The sequence below is a fragment of the Sceloporus occidentalis genome, unplaced genomic scaffold (assembly GCF_023333645.1).
Source record: "Sceloporus occidentalis isolate IW3139 unplaced genomic scaffold, rSceOcc1.0.p SCAF_4, whole genome shotgun sequence".
Taxonomy (NCBI): domain Eukaryota; kingdom Metazoa; phylum Chordata; class Lepidosauria; order Squamata; family Phrynosomatidae; genus Sceloporus; species Sceloporus occidentalis.
Window position 1 is genome coordinate 105,000,976 of NW_028316984.1, and position 21,729 is coordinate 105,022,704.

Below are 21,729 nucleotides of genomic sequence, written 5' to 3' on the forward strand. Positions count from 1 at the left end.
AGGGGGCATGTAGAGCAGCCATGTGTTATGCTGGTACCTTACAAATAATATAACAACAGCATTTTATTTTGTTTCCAGTCGTATGTGTTTTTTGACAGCAGTTTTTCAGAACTTCCTATCATCTTTCTTCCTATCACCTTTCTTCACTGTCTAGCTTTCACAACCATACATACAAATGGGGGTACTTTAAATATAAATAATTTTAGTACAGCATGGTATTTTGCTCTACCTTACCTGTTTATTTTGTTTTGTTGCATTTTCATCTTACTTTCCCCCCTACATTCCAGTTCTGCTCTTTTTCTACACACTATTTGCAGACAACTCTGTAAAACAAATAAGCAAAACTTCACAGAGCTCATCCCGGTTGAAATATTTGGCATGGGAAATGAAAAAAGGTCAATGGACACCTCCTGCTTTTTTTTTGTTTTGTTTTGTTTTAAATCTCTGTCAAGCTGTGAAACTTATTCATTGACTAAATACTGCAAGATGATCACAGGCTTCTTACAACACAATAAGTTTGTACTTTTTGTCTCCTATTTTGGTTTCCAGAAGAACTAGAAACCTTTTTTTTTAAAAAAAAAAATAATAAGCTTGGAATCTGGGCCTATTAATGGTCCTACTGAGTTCACAGCAGCATGCCTAAAAGCAGGGTAAAAACCAAGTAAGTAGCTAATATGGATCCCTATAAATCTCTTGTAGGGCACCCAGCTTATGCTGTTACAGTTAGCCCTCTGTATCCACAAATTCTTTATGCACAGATTCAAGTATCCATGACTTGAAAATATTCAAAAAATATATAAATTTGAAAAAGCAAACCTTGATTTTCCTATTTTATATAAAGGGCACCATTTTACTATGCCACTACTTAATGAGACTTGAGCGTTTGCAGATTTTGGTATCTATGGGGCGTCCTGGAACCAAACCCAAGTGGATACCAAGGGCCCACTGTACTTGCCATTGAGACTTTACTCTGTCTTGGTCCCTGTCATCCCGTATAGTTCATAATAATGGCTTTAAGACTTATGTAGCCTCTACAGCAGACTTAAGTATATCAACATTGGAATCCCTAGCATGGAACAATTGTCTGCTTTGTCAGAAATACTATGAGTTTTGGTTCTGATTGTACATTAAACTGGCTACCCATGTGCTGGAGCAGCCTTTCTCAACCTTTTACCCTGGAGGAACTCTTGCAATAATTTTCAGGTCTCAGAAAACCCCTGCATAAAAACCATTATATCTATAGTTCAAAGTTTTTTTTTAATCACAAATTTCAGTGAAATCAAGGAAGTGCGTATGTTTAGATAGGTAAATAAACAGAAAGACAGATATTAATAAGGAGGGGAGGGCAAGCTAGTTGAAGTGTATTTTCTGCATTCCATATTCATATTTGGTTCTTCTGAACTTTTCTTTAACAGTTATATTTATCAAAATTTTGTGTACACCAATGTAATACCATACTATTATTCCATGTGAAATGTCTTTTCTTTTCTTTTTTAGGCCTTACCTGATAAAGATGGAAAGAAATGTCTGTTTCTTATAAATAGTTTTGAGAAATGCTTTGAGATTAGTGCCTCTGATAAGAAAAAGAAACAGGAGTGGATTCAAGGTAAGAAAATCTTTTGTTTTATTTATTTTATTTAAAAAAATAATTTATATCGACTAAAACATTAAACAATTTGACAAGTTAAATTAAATAAATAAATAAAAACTGTTTAATTTAGAACCACAATACATGTGCTACTGCCACTTGATTTTACATTCGGAATCTTCAATTAATATCAGTTTTGACAACTGGATGAAAGGATTCGATACCTTAATGTAAAACTCTTATTAACTAGAAGATGCTAGAAATAACCAGACAAACAACTTTTGATACAGTTTTGTTCTCTTTTATTGACTGCATAAATCATATGTAGACCTATGGAAAGAGACATTATATTTGTAAATATGTGTAACTGTTTATCTTCATAAATGTATGTATGTATGATAACAAATGCTGTAACCATTTATCATCTTACCTTAAATGTATAATTATAAGTAGAATATTTCAGAGGAAGAAAGTAGCAAAACCACCTTCATTGGCTAAAAAAACCCTATGAAATTCATGGGGTCCTCATAAGTGGACAGGCGATTTGAAGGCACATACACACAGGGAAATACGCATACTTAAAAAGATGGAGGAAAATGGACAGACAAACTATTTTTCAGTGTGCAAGTTGTTGTGGGGTTTCAGTTCTACTGTGAAATAACACCTTTTGGAGATTTCATTAGTTTCAGCAACTATAAAATATTTCTGTCATTCTGTTGCTAGGAAAAAAGTATTAACAGTAAGAAACAACAAACATGAGACATTTCTTTCAAATAAACTTCTTATGTGGATTGTTTTGGGTGTGGAGGCCATGATGTATGTGCTTTAGCAAAAAATCCCTATAAGTGATGCTTTTTACCATTGTCATTTAGCAAGAAATAATGTTATTAAGGATGACAGAAATTGAGAAAGAAGATAATTATAGTAGTAACATGATACAGTAAACCATTTTTAACTTTTGAAAGAAGCACTTTTCTTTTATATGCATATTCTTTTTTTAAACTCCTCTACAACCCCAGTAGAAGCAGCAAAGTACATAAATAAAATACCACATGACACTTGTGGCATGAAAGCTATAATTATATCAGTGTACAATTGTACCACAGTCTTAACAGCAGAGTATGCAGGCTGTTAAGTACTACAGGTGGCACAGAATCTGTCTGTTTTTACAGTGTAAGTTTAGATAATTATGGGTTTGGGGAACTAAAATGAGAAATTACGTGAAGTTCAACTGAAGTGCCATTACATCTGTCTCCTCTCCATTTTAATATTATTTTGTTTACTTGGTACTGAGCTACACATCTCTAACTGTCATTTCTTTAATAAACTATCATGATTCACATTGCCAGAAACTGACTGAACTTAACACTTTGAAAAGTTACTTTTTTGAACTACAACCCTGCAGTGGGGAGGCTGCTTTCTGAGCTCTGCTTGTTATAGTCATTGCTCCACTTTATGCTGGTCTTCAGTTTCCAGAGTCTTCAAGTAATGAGGCTGAAAATATAATACTGCCCACCACAACCAACCACATGTACTGTACAGTGGAAGTTCCCCTTTTACTTATAAACTGGTATTATGATTTGGCTTAGTCCTTTCACCTGTGTATGTGACTAATATAATCTGGAAATGGGCATCACAAAAGGGGTGCAGGCCACACCAGGTGACACCATTGCTCCCCAAACATCTGCCTTTTGGCAGAAATGGGTTGTGGCATTAACCCTTAAAATGCTGAAGAGATGATGTGACCGAGGCAAGGATTATTGGGAAGCAAAAGAAGAGGACCCAGTTTTTTTTTTTAAAAAAAAATACATATTCCTTCCAATTTTTAATTTTTAAAAATTATTTTTAAATTTTCTTTAAAAACATCACATCTTACTAAATTGTCACTTTAACCACATGAAACAATGTACATGTAGATACATTTAGGCTGTGTTTATGATATTGCAATTTTAAAGGTATAATTTTAATTTTGCTAGTTGTTTATGTCACAACTATTGCCATTACATTCTGGGGTATATGGTAATTGTGATTTATGAGTAACATTAGGACAAAAAACATTACTAAGCATTCTGAATGGTTTGGTATGGGAAGAGGTCAGTGGTGGGGTGATTCCATGAGTTACCACACCAAGTGATGCCAGCCCTAGTGACACCAGTGTCTGGAAACGTAAATAAGAATTTCATTCTCCCAAGTCTTACTTTGTTGTTAGCTGCCCTCAAGTAGACTCTGACTCATGATGACCCTGTGGATGAGACATCTCCAAGAATCTGTATCTTCCATTGCCTTGGCCAGATCCTGCTGCACTTGCCTATAATTCCCCTGATCGAGTCTTATCTTCCTCTCTTTCTTCTACCCTCTACCTTTCCTGGCATTATTGTTTTTTCTAGTGATTCACCCTTTCTCATTATGTGGTCAAAATATTGTAGTCTCATCTTGATCATCTTAGCTTCCAAGAAGAGCTCTGGTCTGATCTGTTCAAGAACCCATTTGTTTGTCTTCTTGGCTGTCCACAGTATCCTAAGTACTCTTTTCTAGCACCACATTTCGAATGGTTTCATTTTCTTTCTGTCTTCTTCTTTCATTGTCCAGCTCTTGCATCCATACATGGTAATTGGGAATACAGTGGCCTGAACGATTCAGTCTTACTACTGGTCCATTTTTGTTTAACTATCACTGTCTTCCTATATCTCAAATAGGTCTTTTACAGCAAGTGCTACTGGAAATCATTAACTGCACAGTGTACAGATTATGCACTCTTATCATTCATCTTACTTGCTTACTTGCTAATTAGCTTACTTGCTGTTCACCGTTATGATCTTTGGAATAGCGGTATATAAATAAAACAAATTATTATTATCTGTGATTTCTTTCCAAATCTCTCTTAAACTCGGAATCTCAATCATTTAACTTGAAAGTAAGTCCAGTTCAATTCAGTTAAACTTTACTTGGAACTAATATAGCTAAGCTCTGCTACTCAGGTTGCAATCCTGTGGTCTGCATGGGGATTATAACCTTCCCTTATATTTGTGTTTTGTAACTGTCAAGCTTTTGCTGGCACATTTCACTAGCATTGTCAAGCTTTTGCTGGCACTTTTCACTAGCATTGTCACGGTGCAGTTGCAAAACGTATTCCTGGTCACTAGACTGATATGGAGAAAAGCCATTAAGTCAAAATAAATAGGCATATTTAAGATTTTATAATGAGAAAACAGAACTCACTACAAAAGACGATAATGCTTGGTAAATTGGAGAGTAGATTCAATAAGGGAAGACATAGCCGTGAGTCTGCAGCACCTAAGCAGGGCAGCCGAAGATATGTTAACTTGGAGGGCTCTCATTCATGGGGTTGTCATGGATTGAAGTTGACTTGAAGGCAGCTAACAACAACAACAAATTTCAGATTTTACATACTACCATTTTAAGCAGTTATTTTTATTTGTCATAAAAATATGTTATTACTACTGTTTTACTGTTTTGTATTCTTCTACAAGCAGATTATTATTTTAATAATGATATAAAATATGATTAATAGTAAATCATAAAAACAGATCATCCTAGTGATAGAGGCTTCATTTTAGGGAGTGAAACAACATGACAAATTTGTTACCAGACTAATTGCTGTGACAATTTTTTTTAAAACTTAAAACAAAAAATAATAATAATATTATGAATTATCAATCAGTAGAATATATTTGTTTTTCCTTGTCTTCCTCCTCCCCAAATCCTATGCAAATAGCCATTCAGACAACTGTAAATTTGCTACGATTAAATAGCCCTCCACCTCACAAGGAGGCACGACAAAAACGGAAAGCATTACGCCAGAAGCTTCAGGCTGAACAAGAGGAACTGGAGAGGCAAATGAAAGAACTCCAAATGGCAAATGAGAACAAGCAGAAGGAACTGGAGACAGTCCGAAAGGTGGGTGCAGTCCTCAGGCATTACCTCCCTGACATTCTGAAACATTTTGTTACACTTTGGTTGTAAGTATAGTGCGTGAGGTAGTGACTGACCAAAATGTTCAGTCTTGGTAAAATTTAAAATATTTTTAGAATGTAGTAGAATGACTATGTCCTAAAATATCTGTCTCCAGCATAATGATCAAACTATGTGAACTGGCTTTTTCCTCCAGTCAAATGTTTGATACACTTGGAGAGGGAAGGGGGCTGGTAAAGATTTCTGCTTCTGTATTGTCACTAGAAAACAATAGTCTTAACCAGTTAACTTAATAGGTTTTTCCTCAGCACTAGAAAGGCCCTAGTGCCTTTTTGATTTTGAAGCTCAGTCTAATGTAAAAGCGCCATGCTGTTATTCCAGTAATCTGAATGTTGCTTACCTTGCCTGTTCTTCAGTCAAGGAAAGAGGTTTCCTGAATGGTGCCAAGCATACCGTTCAACCTGAAGGGAATTTGCAGACCTGGAAGAAGATAAGAATTTCATGTCTTCAGCATTTCCTTCCTACGTCTTAGATACACATGGGCATACAGTGCACAAAATCAAAGCAAACTTTATTTTCAATAAAAGATATTCATTGGGGCTCTTTGATTTGATAATGGAAGAATCAGAATTGTTTGGTGTTTCCCCTGGCTGCAAATTGTGATGTCTGCACACAGTACAAGATGATGAAAGCAGTCTGAGAATAGGAGTGTCTTCATCGGGTGCATAATCTGAACTATTTTGTAATAATAGACAAACCTATCAGGAAATGTAAGCACAGTGCAGAGGAGTGTGAGATGGTTCTTAAGCCAGGCAGTAGTGGAAGGCAGGAAGGATTCCAAAAGAAATTTATCCAAGCTAGCACAATGCAGAGTGGGACTACTAGCAATAAATATAAAAGCTAGGAGGGAACATGGGGCATAAATGGACAGATCCAAACTAATGATAATAATTCATTGAAAAGCACATTCTGTCCCTGTAAAAAGGCATGTGGCTGGTGTTTGTAAATGTAGTGGAAATTTACATGTTGGTTTTCATTTTAAAAAGAAAAGCACCCTTGATAAGATGTGAGAGAGTTTAATTTAGTTGTGTATTATCACCCATGGCATTCAGTGCAGATCCTGCAGTTGACCGCTCTTTGGGGGGGGGGGCAGGTTAGGAAACTAATGTACACTGATTCAGCTCATCCAATTTGCCTGAGTCTTACAACCCTCACTGCTCCCCAAGAGTTTGTTCAGCAACTGAGAGAACTAAGGGGCTGACAGGACCTGTGTAGTAAACACTAAGAGTAAATAGTGTAGTAAAACACTATTGTGTAATGCTACTTCCTTATTTCTAGCTTAGCACTAAAGTGCCAAACTGATTAGACATTTCTATTTTATTCAAGAGTTGTCATTATCTTACTTGAATTTGGAGTCTAGTTCACCAGAGTAAGCTTGTGGAAAAATTACTTTTTGAAGGAAAAGTTCCTTTTGTGAAGGAAATATATATATTTTTTGAAGAAAAAGTTCCAGAATCCCTCAGCAATGAAAGGATTCTTGGAGTTGTTTCCAAACTTTGCCCAGTGATTCTCTTTTTTACAAGAAAGTACTGCTTATCTTATTTTGGCAGAGCAGGGATGGCGTGAAAGGAAGGTTGGGGATGTGTGTAAGAGAGAGAGCCCAGGATTCAAAAGGCACAGTAACAGCTCTTTGTCTGTCTGAAGGAAAGCCCCAGAGAAGGTGTTGCTGGAGGGAGAGGCCAAACATTCCTTTTTCTATTCAGAGAAGTAATGTATATCATGCCTCTCGGATCCCAGTTGTTAGGAAAATTGTGAAGATAAGCAGGGCTCAGCTGTGTGTTCTGCATGAGCTGTGTTGTCTTGTGCTTTTATGGTCTGTACACAGTGCTGGAGTTTTTTATCTTACAACTGGACTTTCTAACTTTTATTTAGTACTTTTACATGGATGGGAATCCTACAGGGCTGAGCAACTGCAATAGGTCTGGTGGCCACAGAAATTACTAAACATATAAAGCAGAACCCTCAAAGTGGCTGGAAGTCTACCTCTGGTTCTCAAAAAATGGCTTTTTAAAAATGTCAGTCAGTACAGAGACGGTACAGCAACCTATTTCACTTGGAGGCTTCCAAAAGCACCAATTTGCTTTCTCTTTGGCCAGAAAAGAAGGTTGAATCTGATTAATCTGGAGGTCTTACGGGCTACAGAAACATCTTTGGGGCCCACATGCAGCCTCAGGGACATACTTTGTTTTACTCTAGATATTCCTGAACTATAACTCCTACCACCTCACCATGGGCCATACTGGTTAGGCTTGTTAGAATTTGTAGTGCCACAATATCTGGAGGGCCAGATGATTCCCTTCATTTGTGTGAGTGTGATAAGCTAATTTTATTTCCTGCTTGGCAGGTACCACTGCAGTGTCACTTTTGTCTCATCTGTGATTTGCTATTCAGTGCTGTGCTCCTCAAAGTAATGGTCCTTGGACTGATGCCATTCCTTGAGCCATCAGCTGCTGGTCCCTGGAGAGTTTCCAGGAAAGAAAAAAAAGCTGTTGTAGCCAATAGAATTATGGTACTGGTCCTTGGCACATGCTTGGGGGGGGGGGGGAGGGAACCAGACTGTCCCTACATTAGACAGCTTGAGAAACACTGGTCTAGCATACTATTCCATCTGGTTTAATAAGTTTGGGATATTTTGAATGTTGCTTCCGTTCAGGCTTGTAGGCCGTCTTACCATTTAGGTTCTTCCTAACCTTACAGTTTCATGTAAGGTGGGCCAAGAATTATGTCAGTCTGGCTGGATGTAACATCAGTGGAGCAAAAGGACCACCTGCCTACTCATGTGGCACCATAGGGTGAGGAACGAAGCATCCAGCCTGGAGGTGGAATTTCCAGTGCCCAAGGTCTTAGCTAATAGAATCATAGAACCATAGAATAATAGAGTTAGAAGAGACCGCAAGGGCCATCCAGTCCAACCCCCTGACATGCAGGAAATCCAAATCAAAGCATCTCCGATAGATGGTCATCCAGCCTCTGTTTAAAGACCTCCAAGGAGAGGGTGATTCCACTACACTCCTAGGAAGTGTGTTCCACTGTCGGACAGCTCTTATTGTCAGGAAGTTCTTCCTAATGTTGAGGTGGAATCTCTTTTGCTGTAGCTTGCATCCATTGTTCCGGGTCCTAGTCTCTGGAGCAGCAGAAAATAAGCTAGCTCCCTCCTCAATGTGACATCCCTTCAAGTAATAAGATGAGGGAGAGCAGAACTGTGCCTAGGCACCTGATTGTCATGTAAGCCAGTATAGTACAGGGATAGAACAGAACAGAAATTATTTTGCAAGAGAATAATTTGCCCAAGAGTATATCCAGTGCTCTTTTTAAAAGTGTAGAAAAGAAACAACTCGTTCCATGATCAAGAGTTATGGAAATGTACTGCCACCTTTGGATGTAGGGCTTTAACAAAGGTATTTTATATCCTATAGCGTAATAATTTTTCTCAGTGTAAGTTGTAACACATTAACATAAAAATATAAACAATTGAAAATATCAAAACACTAAAATTACATGATAAGCAATTGATCTGTATCAGTACATATACTTGAATAAGTCAGAGATTACTATTGTCCCTTCTTTGTCTGGCATAGCAACTGGAAGAAGCTGCAGCTCGTGCTTCAGAGGAAGAGAAGAAGCGTCTGCAGACTCAAATGGAATTGCAAGATCGATTTAGCCTTGAACTGGAGAGAGAAAAAATGGTAAATAATTGAGGGACAGCAAAAGAATGAACAAGCTCCTAAATGGTTGATTATTTTTACTGAGACATTTCTAGCCTATATGTTTGAGGATGGAAAGTAAAAATGAAAGGGTTGCTAAATATACTGGGTGTGGCATGTTGTCTCTGAAAGAGAGTTGAATGCTTTCACTTGTTTAGAAAGATGAAGCAGCATCCCTTTCCTTCATATTGCTAGGTAAGACAGAAGATGGAAGAACAGGTTGCACAGAAGTCATCTGAACTAGAACAGTACTTACTAAGAGTAAAGGAACTAGAGGAAATGTATAAGCAGCTAGAGGAGGCCTTGGAAGATGAGAAACAGGCACGCCAAGATGAGGAGACTGTTAGGAGACTTCAAGCCAGGTGAGTACACAATTTTATGACAATATAAATAAATCTGTAATGAGTGACAGTGAATTTATTCACATGCCATTTTATATAACAGAATAGAAAGTTTGAAGGGATATACAGTCATCCCTCTGAATTCCCGGGGGATCTGTTCCGGGGACTCCTGCAAATTTGAAATTTCGCTGATATTGAAGTTCCTTTGTCCCCAATGGTACACTGCCATTAGGCACAATGGGAACTTGAGTATTTGTGAAAATTCAAGCCCCTCCCTCCCTCCCTTCCTCCCTCCCTCCTTCCTTACCTTACCGAGTCTTCCTCCGGCTGGCGCGCCCTTGCCTTGGTTGGAACCTGGTCATGCCAGCTGGGAAAATGGTTGCACTGGCTTTAGGAAGGCTGCGCCTACTGGAGCAAGGCTGCGCCGGCCTAAGTAAGACCTTGCTTCGGACGGAGCGGCCTTCCTCCAGTTGACAGTGCCTTCCTCCAGCTGGCACAGCCATTTTGCCAGCCAGCACAGCTTTGCTCTGAGGCAAGTCCACACCAGCCTGAAGAAGGACATGCCAGCTGGAGGAAGGCCTTCCTTGGCTGGCATAGCCTTCTTCCAGCCGACCCTACTGTTTTCCCAGCTGGCGCAGCCTTGCTCCAGCCAGAAGAAAGCTGTGCCAGCTGGAAGAAGGCTTCTCCAGCCTATGGAAGGCCTTGCCTCAGCTACCGGGGCTTTTGGCAGGAGCAAGGCTGCCCCAGCCAGAAGAAGGTGGCACTGGCCGGAAGAAAGCCTTGCCTTGGCCGGCACAGCCTTCTTCTGGTCAGTGCAGCATTCTTCTGGCCTGCGTAGCCTTGCTCCTACTGAGGCAAGGCTCTGCCAGCCTGCCAAAAGTCATGGCGGTCAAGGCAAGACTTTCCTTAGGCTGGAGCGGTCTTCTTTCAGCCGGCGTGGCCTTCTTCCTATTGGAGCAGCCTATGGCCGGCTGGTGCAGCCTTGCATCAGTAGGAGCAAGGCCACGGCAATTGGAAGAAGGTTGCACCAGCTGAGGCAAGGTCTTCCGTAGCGGCCTCCCTCCGGCCAGCATGGCCTTCTTCCAGCCGGTGTGGCCTTGCCTTGGCTGCACTGGCTGGCAAAATGGCTGTTCCGGTCAGAGGAAGGCCACTCTGGCTAAGGCAAGGCCTTCCTTAGCCCGGCGTGGCCTTGCTCCGGTAGGTGCAGTCTTCCTCCAGCCGGTGCGGCCATTTTCCCAGCCAGCCCAGCTGTGCTCCGGCCTAGGCAAGGCCGCAGCAGCCAGAGGAAGACTGTGCTGTCTGAGGCCAGGCTGTGCTGTCTGAGGCCTTACCTCGGTAAGGTAAGGAGGGAGGGAGGAGTTGTCCCACAGGCTTGCCATTCACAAATAATTGAAACCGCGAATGACAAGTCCGTGGATACGGAGGGACAGCTGTAGTTTTGAATAGCACCAAATGTCATTATCATTCCTGCACTGCCGCAGAATCCTTACAGTAGTGTCCATCTGCTGCTTCTAGTATTCTGCAGCATGGATGACAACGAAACAAGGTCTATCAGACCAGTGTTGTTTATACATCTATAATAGGCAGAGTAAAATCAGACAGGTGAGGTAAGTAAAATGAATTAGAGAGAAGATGTTTAAAAAATTATGAAGTTGGCTATTAATCTAGAATGACAGATTATTTCCACTCCAATGTATGGTAGTTAGGTTTGGACTATGAAAAAGGTATATTTTATAAGGGGTACACTCCTTTGTGACTAAATTTTTTCTAGGCTATTGGAGGAAGAGTCTGCAAAAAGGGCAGAGCTGGAGAAGTGGCATTTAGAACAGCAACAGACCATTCAGGTGACTGAAGCAGAGAAGCAAGAGCTGGAAAACCAGAGAATGATGAAAGAACGTGCTCTTCAAGTTGCCATGCAACAGTTAGAACAACTGGAGGTGGATAGGAAACAAGCACTTGAACAATATGAGGTGAGTTAGTGAAATGTCTGCATGTCTGTTGGACAGAGCAGGATTAAACTAAATGAACTAAAGAATTGATAAAGCCTTATTCAGCCACAAGGTTAAAACTTTTGCCATAACTCATCACTCATTTGCAATGGCCCTGGCAGATCTTGCATAGCATTGTGTCTCTTCTTAGGGGCCATTCATCCTTGTACTGTGTAGATTAGTAGCATTAACAGGAATAATGTTGTACGTTGAGAATTGCTGGGCTTAAAGAAGGTGCAGTCCAGTGATAGTATGTAGAACTAGTAGAAATGGGTTCAAATAGCACTTCTGGAACAGACTCAGGGCTTAATTGAAAATTTAGCTACATCCCAGCTTTGGGACAAATCATACTTAGGCAGCCATCTCACTCAGTTTATGGATGGTCAGCCTGCAATTTGGCAGTTGTGTAGATCTGCCACATTCTCACGATTAAGCCCAGATGGGCTTTTGCGTGCAGGAAAATAGTTATCTATCAGTGTTTGTAGAAATACTGTATATACTCATGTATAAGTCTGGAAATTTTAGTGAAAAGCTCAACCCCCCAAAACCTGGGTCAACTTATTTATGGGCCAGTGTAAGTACTGTACCTTAGCTCTTATTAAAAAAAGGAACTATCCCCTTTTTTGAATATAGTGGTGAATGCAAGAGTCAATCCCAGGAAAACCTAAAAGAAGCACCACCCCCTCTACTCTTTCCATTGCTGCTCCACTTCTGGCCTTTTTGAATTCCTGGGTGGAAAAATGGCTGCAGTAGTGGGTCTTTGGCACTTCCCTTCAAAGGAGTGCTGAGAGAGTAGAGGGAGTTGGTGCTTCTTTTATGTCCTCCCAGGATAGACTAAGCTCTTTTTCCTTTCGCCACTCTGCTCAGAGAAAAGGATGGTTCCTTTTTTTGACAAAAGTTAATAGTGTACCTTAACTTTTGCATTTTTATCCTTTTTGACATGTATGAGTTTTCTTAGCCCTGTCTTTCTCAGCCTTTAGAGTGAGTACAAACAATTATATTTGCTGGGATTTTGTAAGTTCTTTGGCATTGTTTTCCTTTGCTCCGTCCTTTACATCCTTTGGTACATGCCCCTAAGTTTTACTCTCGACATATCCGCAAGTCATATCAAAATCCACAACTTTGGCTCCTAAATCTGATTTATACATGAGGTTGACGTATACCTGAGTATATATGGTATATCAAGTGTTGATGTGAGATAAATTCTGTGCCTGTCAACAAATGCATATGGTGTCTTGCCTCAAGCTGTATTCTGTCAAATAACCATGAGAAGAGGCTTTTCTTTCTGGTCTTCAGAGAGTCTTTCTCTGAAGTAGAATTTTTGGCTATAGAATGACCAGAGGTCTTTGAGCATATATGTGATGTTTAAATTTATTTATGTATTTATTAAATTTATTATTGTTTTAGGAAGTGAAAAAAAAGCTGGAAGTAGCAGCAAATAAGACCAAGAGTTGGAAAGATAAAGTAGCTCACCATGAAGGATTAATTCGATTAATTGAACCAGGTAGTAAGTAACGTCTTACTTCATGAGTCAGCACGTGGCTCATAGTTATTTTTATCCACAGTAATCTATTGTGGTTTCCAAGAAGTCTGAACTGTTATTGAGTCACCCTGGGTTGCACTTCCCGGGAAATACCACTGTTCAGAAAACATGATTAAAATAAGCTTTGAATAGAGAAAAGAAATACATTGCATACAATAGCAACTGAAGTTGTAAGTGCCTACATGACAGTCTTTTTATAAACTATCATGACATAATACAATAGGCTTTGTTTTTATGATTTGCACCTTTTACATGATTATACAATCTGCAAAACAATGACAAATGTTAGAGAGAAGAGAGTATGTGTTGTGATGTTTCTGTATGCATGCAGTTCAGTTTTCCTTGTTATGTGAGCTGAATATGGGTGGTTTCCTAGCAAATTGTTAGTGGTTTTAAGGCCCATTTCTTTATTGTCTTCTGGGTAAACAGTGACTTTAGCCACCAGAGAACACTACTATCCTAGCTGTTACTGACAAATGCTATTTTCACAGAAGGCTTTTATTGTGGAACAGAAGTGGGTTAGAATCAACAAGTTGGGAGCGTTTGTGCATTATGTTGCTGCCGTTTGAGTTTCCTCCTGCTGTAATTCCATCTCCCCCTCCCCCCCCCCCCCCACACTAAAGCTAATGCATCTGTCAGTTTAGGTGACAACTCTCTTTAAAAAAAACTAGAGTGAAAGATCTCTTTTGTAGGTATCCCAATTCAGGGATGTTATAGGTATGGTTACCTTCTTTCTAATAGGGAAGGTGGAAGGAAGTGAAGTGCAATTGCTTCTGCCAGACTCAACAAGAAAGATTAGCAGGCTATTTTGGTAAATCAAGGATCCAACTTTATTTAGACTTTTGTTCCCTGCCCTGACAGACAGGAACAGTGGGCCCTCTGTATCTGCTGGAGCTTGGTTCCAGGACACCCCCCCCCCCCCCCGTGGATACCAAAATTCATGGATGCTCATGTTCCATTACATACAGTTGTGTCGTAAAATGGTATCCCTTATATAAAATGACAAAATCGAGTTTTGCTTTTTGGAATTTTGTTTTTGTGACTACTTTGAACTGTGGCTGAGCCTGTGGATGCAGAATCTGTGGATACAGAGAGCCAACTATATCAAAAAAGAATGGGAATAGTTCTTACATCCTAATATAGTTTGCCAGGGTTATAAAGCAACTGTGCAGAGCACATGCACTGGGAAAATTCCATGAAGTTAACAAATTCCATAGATATTTTGTCTTTTAGACTTCAGTTATTACAGTCTCCTGGAAGGTAAACAGTTATCCCCTAATCCTTGCTATATAACCCATTTCCCTTGGCGTCTTTAGAAAACAAAAATGTACTATGAAATCTTCACAGTATCAGCTTGTTCTTTTGAAGGAATATCCCTACCACCATGATGGAGAAGAAACAGTTCAGTTCCAGGGAGTTTAAAATGGAACAAATGGTTTAGCTTCAGTTCAATCTGAGCTGAGATCTGGTTTTGATACTGAGACAGCCAGGGTCATCTTTATGGATTTTTCTGAACCTCAGCAGCTTTGATACTATTGACTGTTGTACCTCACTGTATTAACTTTAAGAGTTAATGGGTGTAGAGGGGCACGGCGGTTGTTTCCTGTTTACATGCAGGTTGTGGTTTCAGAAAGTAGAATTGGGAACCCTGTAACAATACTCAAATCCATGGCAATTGTGGTGTGATCTTGCCAAGTTCTGGCTTGTCCTCCAAACTACTTGATGGAATCCTAAAAGGCTTAGTGTGAAATGTTGACAGTATGCTGCTGATATTCAGCTTTTTAAAAAAATTGCCATATGATCAGTTGAGATTGTGCAAGTAATTAGATTGCATTTGGTAATGGTCTACAGCCATTGGGTCAGTAAACAGAGGGTGATTCCTAATAAGATGGGACCACTCTATGTAGGTGGTTCTCATATCCAGTAATGATGTGAGAGATACAGTAGAAAGTGGAAATTACTGTACTAGTTGTTGTAACCACATTTGTTCCCTTGTCACTATGCTGGTATTCTAGCAGAGTTAGAACCTACAAGTGATAAAATAACAGCTTTTATAAGGGGATAGCCTTTAAAAAAACGTTGAGGAGGTGGTTCCAATGAGGGATCTTGGTGGCAGCATATTCTTTGGAAGAATGTGTGGCTTTTCAGATGTGATTATTGAAATGTAGATAATGTCATCACAGTGTGGATAATGTCACAGTGGTACCTAAACCATGAAATGCTCTCCCAGTAAGTGGGAGTTTGAATCTGGCATTATAATCTTTTCAGTTCCAAGTCAAAACATATTTACCCAGGCATTTTAAGCTTTATATATTGTTTATAAAGTTTGTATACCTCCTTCATCACTGTTGTATTATTTTTTTTAACTGATTGCTATCCTAAAGATAAAGGGTAGCCTAGACATACTTTATATCAATCAATAAATACTTTATATATGATTTGTATGCACTGTCCTGTCAACATACCAGTATAATTACTCAAAAATAACTGATCACAATCAGAGGAAGATTAGAGTATATGTGTTTTAAACTATAGTAAATAAAATATTTTATTTTACAGGTTCCAAGAATCCTCACTTGATCACAAATTGGGGACCAGCAGCTTTCACTGAGGCTGAGCTTGAGCAGAGAGAAAAGAGCTGGAAGGGGAAAAGGAGCACTTCTGAGCAATGAGCATGGCTGGTGTATTTTTAGAAGCTGAGAAGAAACTAAATGTTATATGAAATAATTTGCACCAATTTATTATGAACTCTTTCAGAATTTCCATCAACATGTTGAACTGGATTACAAAATACAAAGTGTCGACTGCATATATATTTTTTTGGAAATGAATTCTCAGGCACATATGCAGGGAGCATAAATTCCACCAGAATTGGGAGAGGTAGAAATTAAGATAGCCAGAAGTCTGTATTATTTCTGTTTGAAGTTTTTTAAAAAGGAAATTTTTATGTTCTCATTTCAGTTGTGCTTTTTGAAACACAAAAGTCATTGTGAAACAAAATGGGCTATTCATACACTTTCTTATTCTAGGCTAGCTAAAAAAATTTAAATTTAAGCAGTTAGATCTTTGGAGTTCTTATCACTAGTTTGTACATTCTACAGTCTCATGAAGAAACACATCAGCCCGTTTACTGAATTAACATATCATTTAAATGTATGGCTGAAATGCCACTGGACTCCTTCTCACAGAGATATGGTATGCTATCAGGAAAACAGCTGAGGTTACAGTTTCTGAATCATTGTAAGTCTGTGAGAAAAGGAGAGAAATCATGAATTGTGTGGGAATAGACTGTGTTATGTAGCCCAAATGATTGCTGAACATTGGGCAAAATCTTATCTCCAATTTTGAGGAATCCAAACATATTTGACAAAAGATAGGCCTTGGGAGAATTTAAGCAATCCTTTTTTAGAAAATCTGGTTTACACATTCCTGTGTATGATGCAATGTTGGGCATCTGCTGGCAGAACAGTGGAATTCAGAAGTGGGTGAGAGGTAACCTCCTATTTCCATATGGATACCCCAACTATGCACTCCAGAAACTAGCCCCAAGGGGCTTAGGGACCAATTTTGGGGAGCTCCAAGGGCATTTGGGATAGGCATTCTGCTGTGCTCACATTATACCACTAGCATCACATTGGATTTAGACCTATACCTCAATCCTGGTAACATGAGCTCCTGTGCCTTTAAAATATTTTTGAATACTTTTTTTTAAAACAAAATAGTCCTTACATGTGTTGTGAGGGAAGATCTTGTATGTATTCCAACTGCTTACTTTCTGTAAATTTTACACTGGCAAAGAATTGAAATGTTATTGGTAGTGGGCTGGGAATTGTGTCCACTTGGATATTCTATATTAGGTATCAGGCACCAGTAATTTAGTGCATTAAACTTTTCATATCAAGTTTGTGCCTCAGAAACAATTCTGCTAAGAAACCTTTAGCTCTCGGAGCACAAGTCCCCCCAGAATAATATTGGAGGAATATTTCACTCTTGTCCCCCAATGGCCACTCAGACTTCTTTTTTTCTAGTGACTAAGAAACAAACAAACAACCATGTCCTGGAAACATCTAGGTCTTTTAAATAGGTCACTGGTGTCTCTTCCACTGTTGACATAAAAATACCTTCTTTTTTTCAAAACAAGGAGTGGCTAGAAGTACATTTGTGTTGTTCTGTTTTGTGGCATTGGCAAACTCCCCGAGGCATAATGTCCTCCCTGGACCATTGAGATTGCCCACCCTGTTTTATGCTCAGAAATATTCTTTTCCCAGAACATTGAGCAAGCATCTATGTGAAACTGCAGGATAGTAGTTAATTCCACACCTCACCTCCCCCTTTGATTTCTCCGTGTCCTTTTCTCAGTGAGTAAGGAATCAGGGCTATTACTCTGCTTTCTGGGCAGTACCAGTGCTTCTGGGATTATTACTCCTCTACCCAAGCACAAACTTCATTATAGAGTCTGAGATGTTGATGCCTTTTTAAAAAAATTGCATTAAAATACATGATGAGTAGAACAGAAATGTTACATTGTTTACATAGGACATATGCTTTGTTTTCATAGTACATTGTGAAAGAGAAAGGGGTGCAAAATGGAAATATATTTGCACTTCCATTTATTATTATACATTTCTTGCTCATTTAGCAGCAAAAGGATGAAAATTGGTGTTTCCCAGGATTTGCCCATTCTGGATGCAGGATAGTGGACATATGTAACATGATGTGTTAATTTTTTCCACAGTATTCCTGTGCAGTTTCGGAATCAGTGTTAAAGACAGTTGATCTTTTGCTGAATGAAAGTTATCTAACCTGCTCCATGCATTCCTACACAATGCTTACTTGGGAGTAAGATCTACAGAACATAGTGGTTCTTTGAGTGAATGTGCATAGGGCCACACCGGACAGAGGAGGAGGAATATTCTGAGATTGGTAGTGTAAAAATTCTTAACCTTTTCAACCTCTGATCATACTACAGGCCAATGAGCTACTTTCTGAATTAGAGGGGTTTGCTTATTTAACTTGTTAACCCATTGTCCTTGTTTTTTCAAACATGAGCATTTCCCCCAAAGGCCTGAATAATTACTGCGGCTAATAATTACTAAAGTATCTTGCAAATAATACGTTTTTCAGTGTTTGAATATGGAATAGTTTTACTGGATTCTCTGTATCTTAATGAAATGTTGCAACCTTCAAGAGAGGTTATTTGTTTTACTCTTGAACTCATTGGGTGCATCTACACTGACAGGAAAATCTGACTTACCGTTCGGTTACCCTGCTCTGCAGCAACCATGGGCTTTACACACACTGAAGTGAGTTGTCCATTTCAAACACCCACTCAGTCAGATAAATCACAATATGTGTGGCCACACAGCTATGGCTGCTCAGAGTTTCCCCATTCCCCCCATGCATGCAAATTTATTTATTTCTGAGCTACCTCCCCTGGTCTCATACAAGCATTGCTATGGAGTGCAGTGCACACACACGTAAATATCTGGATTTTCCATTTAAAATCAGTATAAATCCCCACTCCCCCACCCCTGAATAAAGCCCTGAGGCCATGAAAAGTCCCAATTGTCCCATATGTCATTTGGAGAACTTGCTGTGAAAACTAAGTGAGACCATTTTATTTGGCCCATGTAGGCGTGCCCATGGAGGGAATCATGCAAACAGCATTCTCCATTTTATTTGGTTTGTAGGAAAGTTAATAATAAACTTCATGAATCCAAGGACTGCAGTATTCTTAGAAAGGAAGTTCAGGTTGATGATTACTGACTGGAACAAGAACACTTCTAAATGTAGTAAACCTTTGTTTCATGAGTAACTAAATTGGAAAATTTTGGGAGTATCTGTGAACCTCAAAGCAAAGTACCAGAGCAAATCTATACAAAAGATGTAAGTTTGTTCCAGAGGCATGACAGTTTTATAGCACTCCAATATGGTTTCTAGGCCTTTGGTTTTCTCTGGAAAAGCTTTTTTTAGTGGAATTTTTGGGTTTCTCAAATGTGTTGCTTGTTCTGTTCTACATTTCTATGTGCTGCGTAATTTTGGAGGCTGACCTAACTTCATTGGCTTTGAATATGTCTTCCAGCCAGTTCCAAGACCCTTATTTGGCAGGTACTTGTCAAATCTTTACGTTAGAGACAAACAAATAAAAATAATTAAATAAAATTTTCCTGCCACTGAATTTTCTTCTTTCTGTATGTTGTCCTTGGATGCAGATTTAGTGAGCTTTTGAATTCAACAAAGACTGACGCCTTCTTTTCATGGGCCAAAAGGCCTGTTTCTCCCCATGTTCTGGCATCATCCTGTCCTGATGACATACAGCCCAAGTCCTGGTTCTGGTGTGAGTAAATCCAGACAATGTCTGGCATGTCCTTGACCAGGACTGGGGCATAACAAGGTTATAATGGATTTTAAAAGCCTACCTCTGTTTCTGTGCTGTTGTGACTGTCTGCATGAGCATCCTGCTGGGCTCCCGTGGGTCACTTGTTCTGAGGTCAGAACAAAGTGCCCAGCATATGACCATTGCTGGCTGTCTTGTTCTGAGCTCAAAAGTGAGCACGCCATGGCAACGATGGACAGGCCAGGTGGCTCAGTGGGACACCCATGAAGACAGCTGCTGCAGTGAAGAAACAGACCAAAGCCAGGATACTCTGGGCTGCTCCTGGAACATTTTGGCCAGGAAAGACAAGGCCTAAGTTATTGGATTTGAAGGGACTAAGAACTTGTGCCTATACACCTTGCAGGTTTTCAGGTTTACTCCAGCCTGTCCCTGATAGCAGTATTCCTTGCGTAAAGTTCTTCAAATTACCAAGTACTGAAATATTATTCTTGTGTCTCAGATTAAATGTGGTATCTTTGAAGACTTCAGAAGACTATTATTCAAATTGTTTGTATGAGCTTCCTCTTGTTATTTTATAAATGCATGATCAGCATCTCTCACTTTTATCAGGGATTAAGGAATATATCATCCATCCTTTAAAAATTATGTGTAGGTTGCTCTAAATACATTTTATTGGCAGTTTTTGGTTTTGTAATGAAAAAAGTGGACAAGTTGCAAAATTACTGAATATTGTTGTATCTCATAAACCCCAGTTGTTAGTTGTTACCTTATTTGGGAGATTTTGTTATAGTCTTGATTTTATAGTGTCTGATTCATTCAATTTATGTATTCTTTATTTTTTACTTATTTATATGACTGATTGTTTCCCAATTTTTAAAACAACCCTCTGGGCTTTTCTTATGGATACAAGTCTTTCATGCAAAATTGTTTGAAATGAATGGTTTATGAAGCAGTAATGCTGTCTAAATTGGGACCCCCATGATTTGGGAGCTTATAAAATGAGAAGCAAACAAATGGAGAAGAGCATTATCTCCATTGGGATATTTATGTGGCTAGTGGTGTTTAATTTTTTTTTTAAAAAAAGCTTTTGTTTATAAAATTGGTTCCACAAATGGTTATGTATGTGAAAAGATTTTTTTTTTCAAATTTCTAGTTACTGCACATTACATATTGCTTCTTTTTATACTGCTGACATGTTTATATTTCTAACTTTATTTACACCACCAATACTAGCATTGGTTTTACTAGTGGTAAAATATAATCTAGTTATATTGATAATGTCCAAACAGCCAGTTCAGTGTACACTGCCAAGTTGCACTGGGTAAGCTACTTTAATATTTTGCTAACTACTGTAGTTTGCTAAATCCTTTTATAGAAGTACCAATGATTTTTGTTTTCAAATGTACTGTTTTGTTGTACTAGCAAATCTATTAAAATGAATTGTATAACTTCCGTGTTTGGTTAATCTCATAATTGGGTAGGGGTCAGATGGAGATGTACTAAATACAAAATTATCTTTAGAGGGAATATCCTTGTAAGATATATGTCAGAGTTGTGATGATACATATGACCACTTGGTGGCACAAACCTCCCATACAAATGGAGTCAACTGAAACCTCTGTGATGTAAGGATTTCCGTTATCATAGCCCTTAATTCACTAGCACTAAGCATGTTACGGGGTGAATGAGATGTATGTACTGGAAGAAAACTAGTTTTATTGGGCAGTTTATTTAGCACTTGTCAGGAGAGGTAAAACTATAACAGTTCCAGCACACCTATTTTTTCACATATGTTGATTCCTTGGAGAGATCAAATGGTTATTCCTTTCTAGCCAACAGAAAAATAGTAGTTATGTGTTATTGGAAGAATGCATACTTTTTAAATGATGCCTGACACATCCATTTACAAAGATTTCAGAATACAGGATTTCTGCCTAAGACCTTGAACAGTTGCTGCCATTTTAATTAGGGTGGGATTTTAGGGGGGAGATGGGATTTTGAGATACAGGAATGTATGTTTTAATTTTATAAGCCACTCTGGTTGTGTTACACAGAGGGGCCAGGTAGAAATAATAATAATAATAATAATAATAATAATAATAATAATAATAATTTAGGCTCAATAGAACCTAGTTTAGTATGCTAATCCATTGTTTGCTGCTCATAGGTTCATCATAGCTGTTCGCTGGTGTTCAGTTAGTCTTCTTAATACACTGATATTCATAAATCATAGAG

The 21,729-nt window shown here is 38.9% G+C and overlaps 1 protein-coding gene across 1 annotated transcript in view; it reads left to right on the top strand.

Annotated features, from left to right (window-relative positions):
- Nucleotides 1–20,563, top strand: part of SWAP70 (switching B cell complex subunit SWAP70) — a 50,630-nt gene extending 30,067 nt beyond the window's left edge. Inside the window, exons 6-12 of the mRNA XM_089521160.1 lie at nt 1,498–1,606; nt 5,325–5,506; nt 9,160–9,267; nt 9,481–9,647; nt 11,398–11,596; nt 13,022–13,118; nt 15,717–20,563. Of these exons, the coding sequence (XP_089377286.1) occupies nt 1,498–1,606; nt 5,325–5,506; nt 9,160–9,267; nt 9,481–9,647; nt 11,398–11,596; nt 13,022–13,118; nt 15,717–15,829 (975 nt within the window). The 3' untranslated portion in view covers nt 15,830–20,563. The remainder of the gene's footprint in view (nt 1–1,497; nt 1,607–5,324; nt 5,507–9,159; nt 9,268–9,480; nt 9,648–11,397; nt 11,597–13,021; nt 13,119–15,716) is intronic.
- Nucleotides 20,564–21,729: the final 1,166 nt, after the last annotated feature.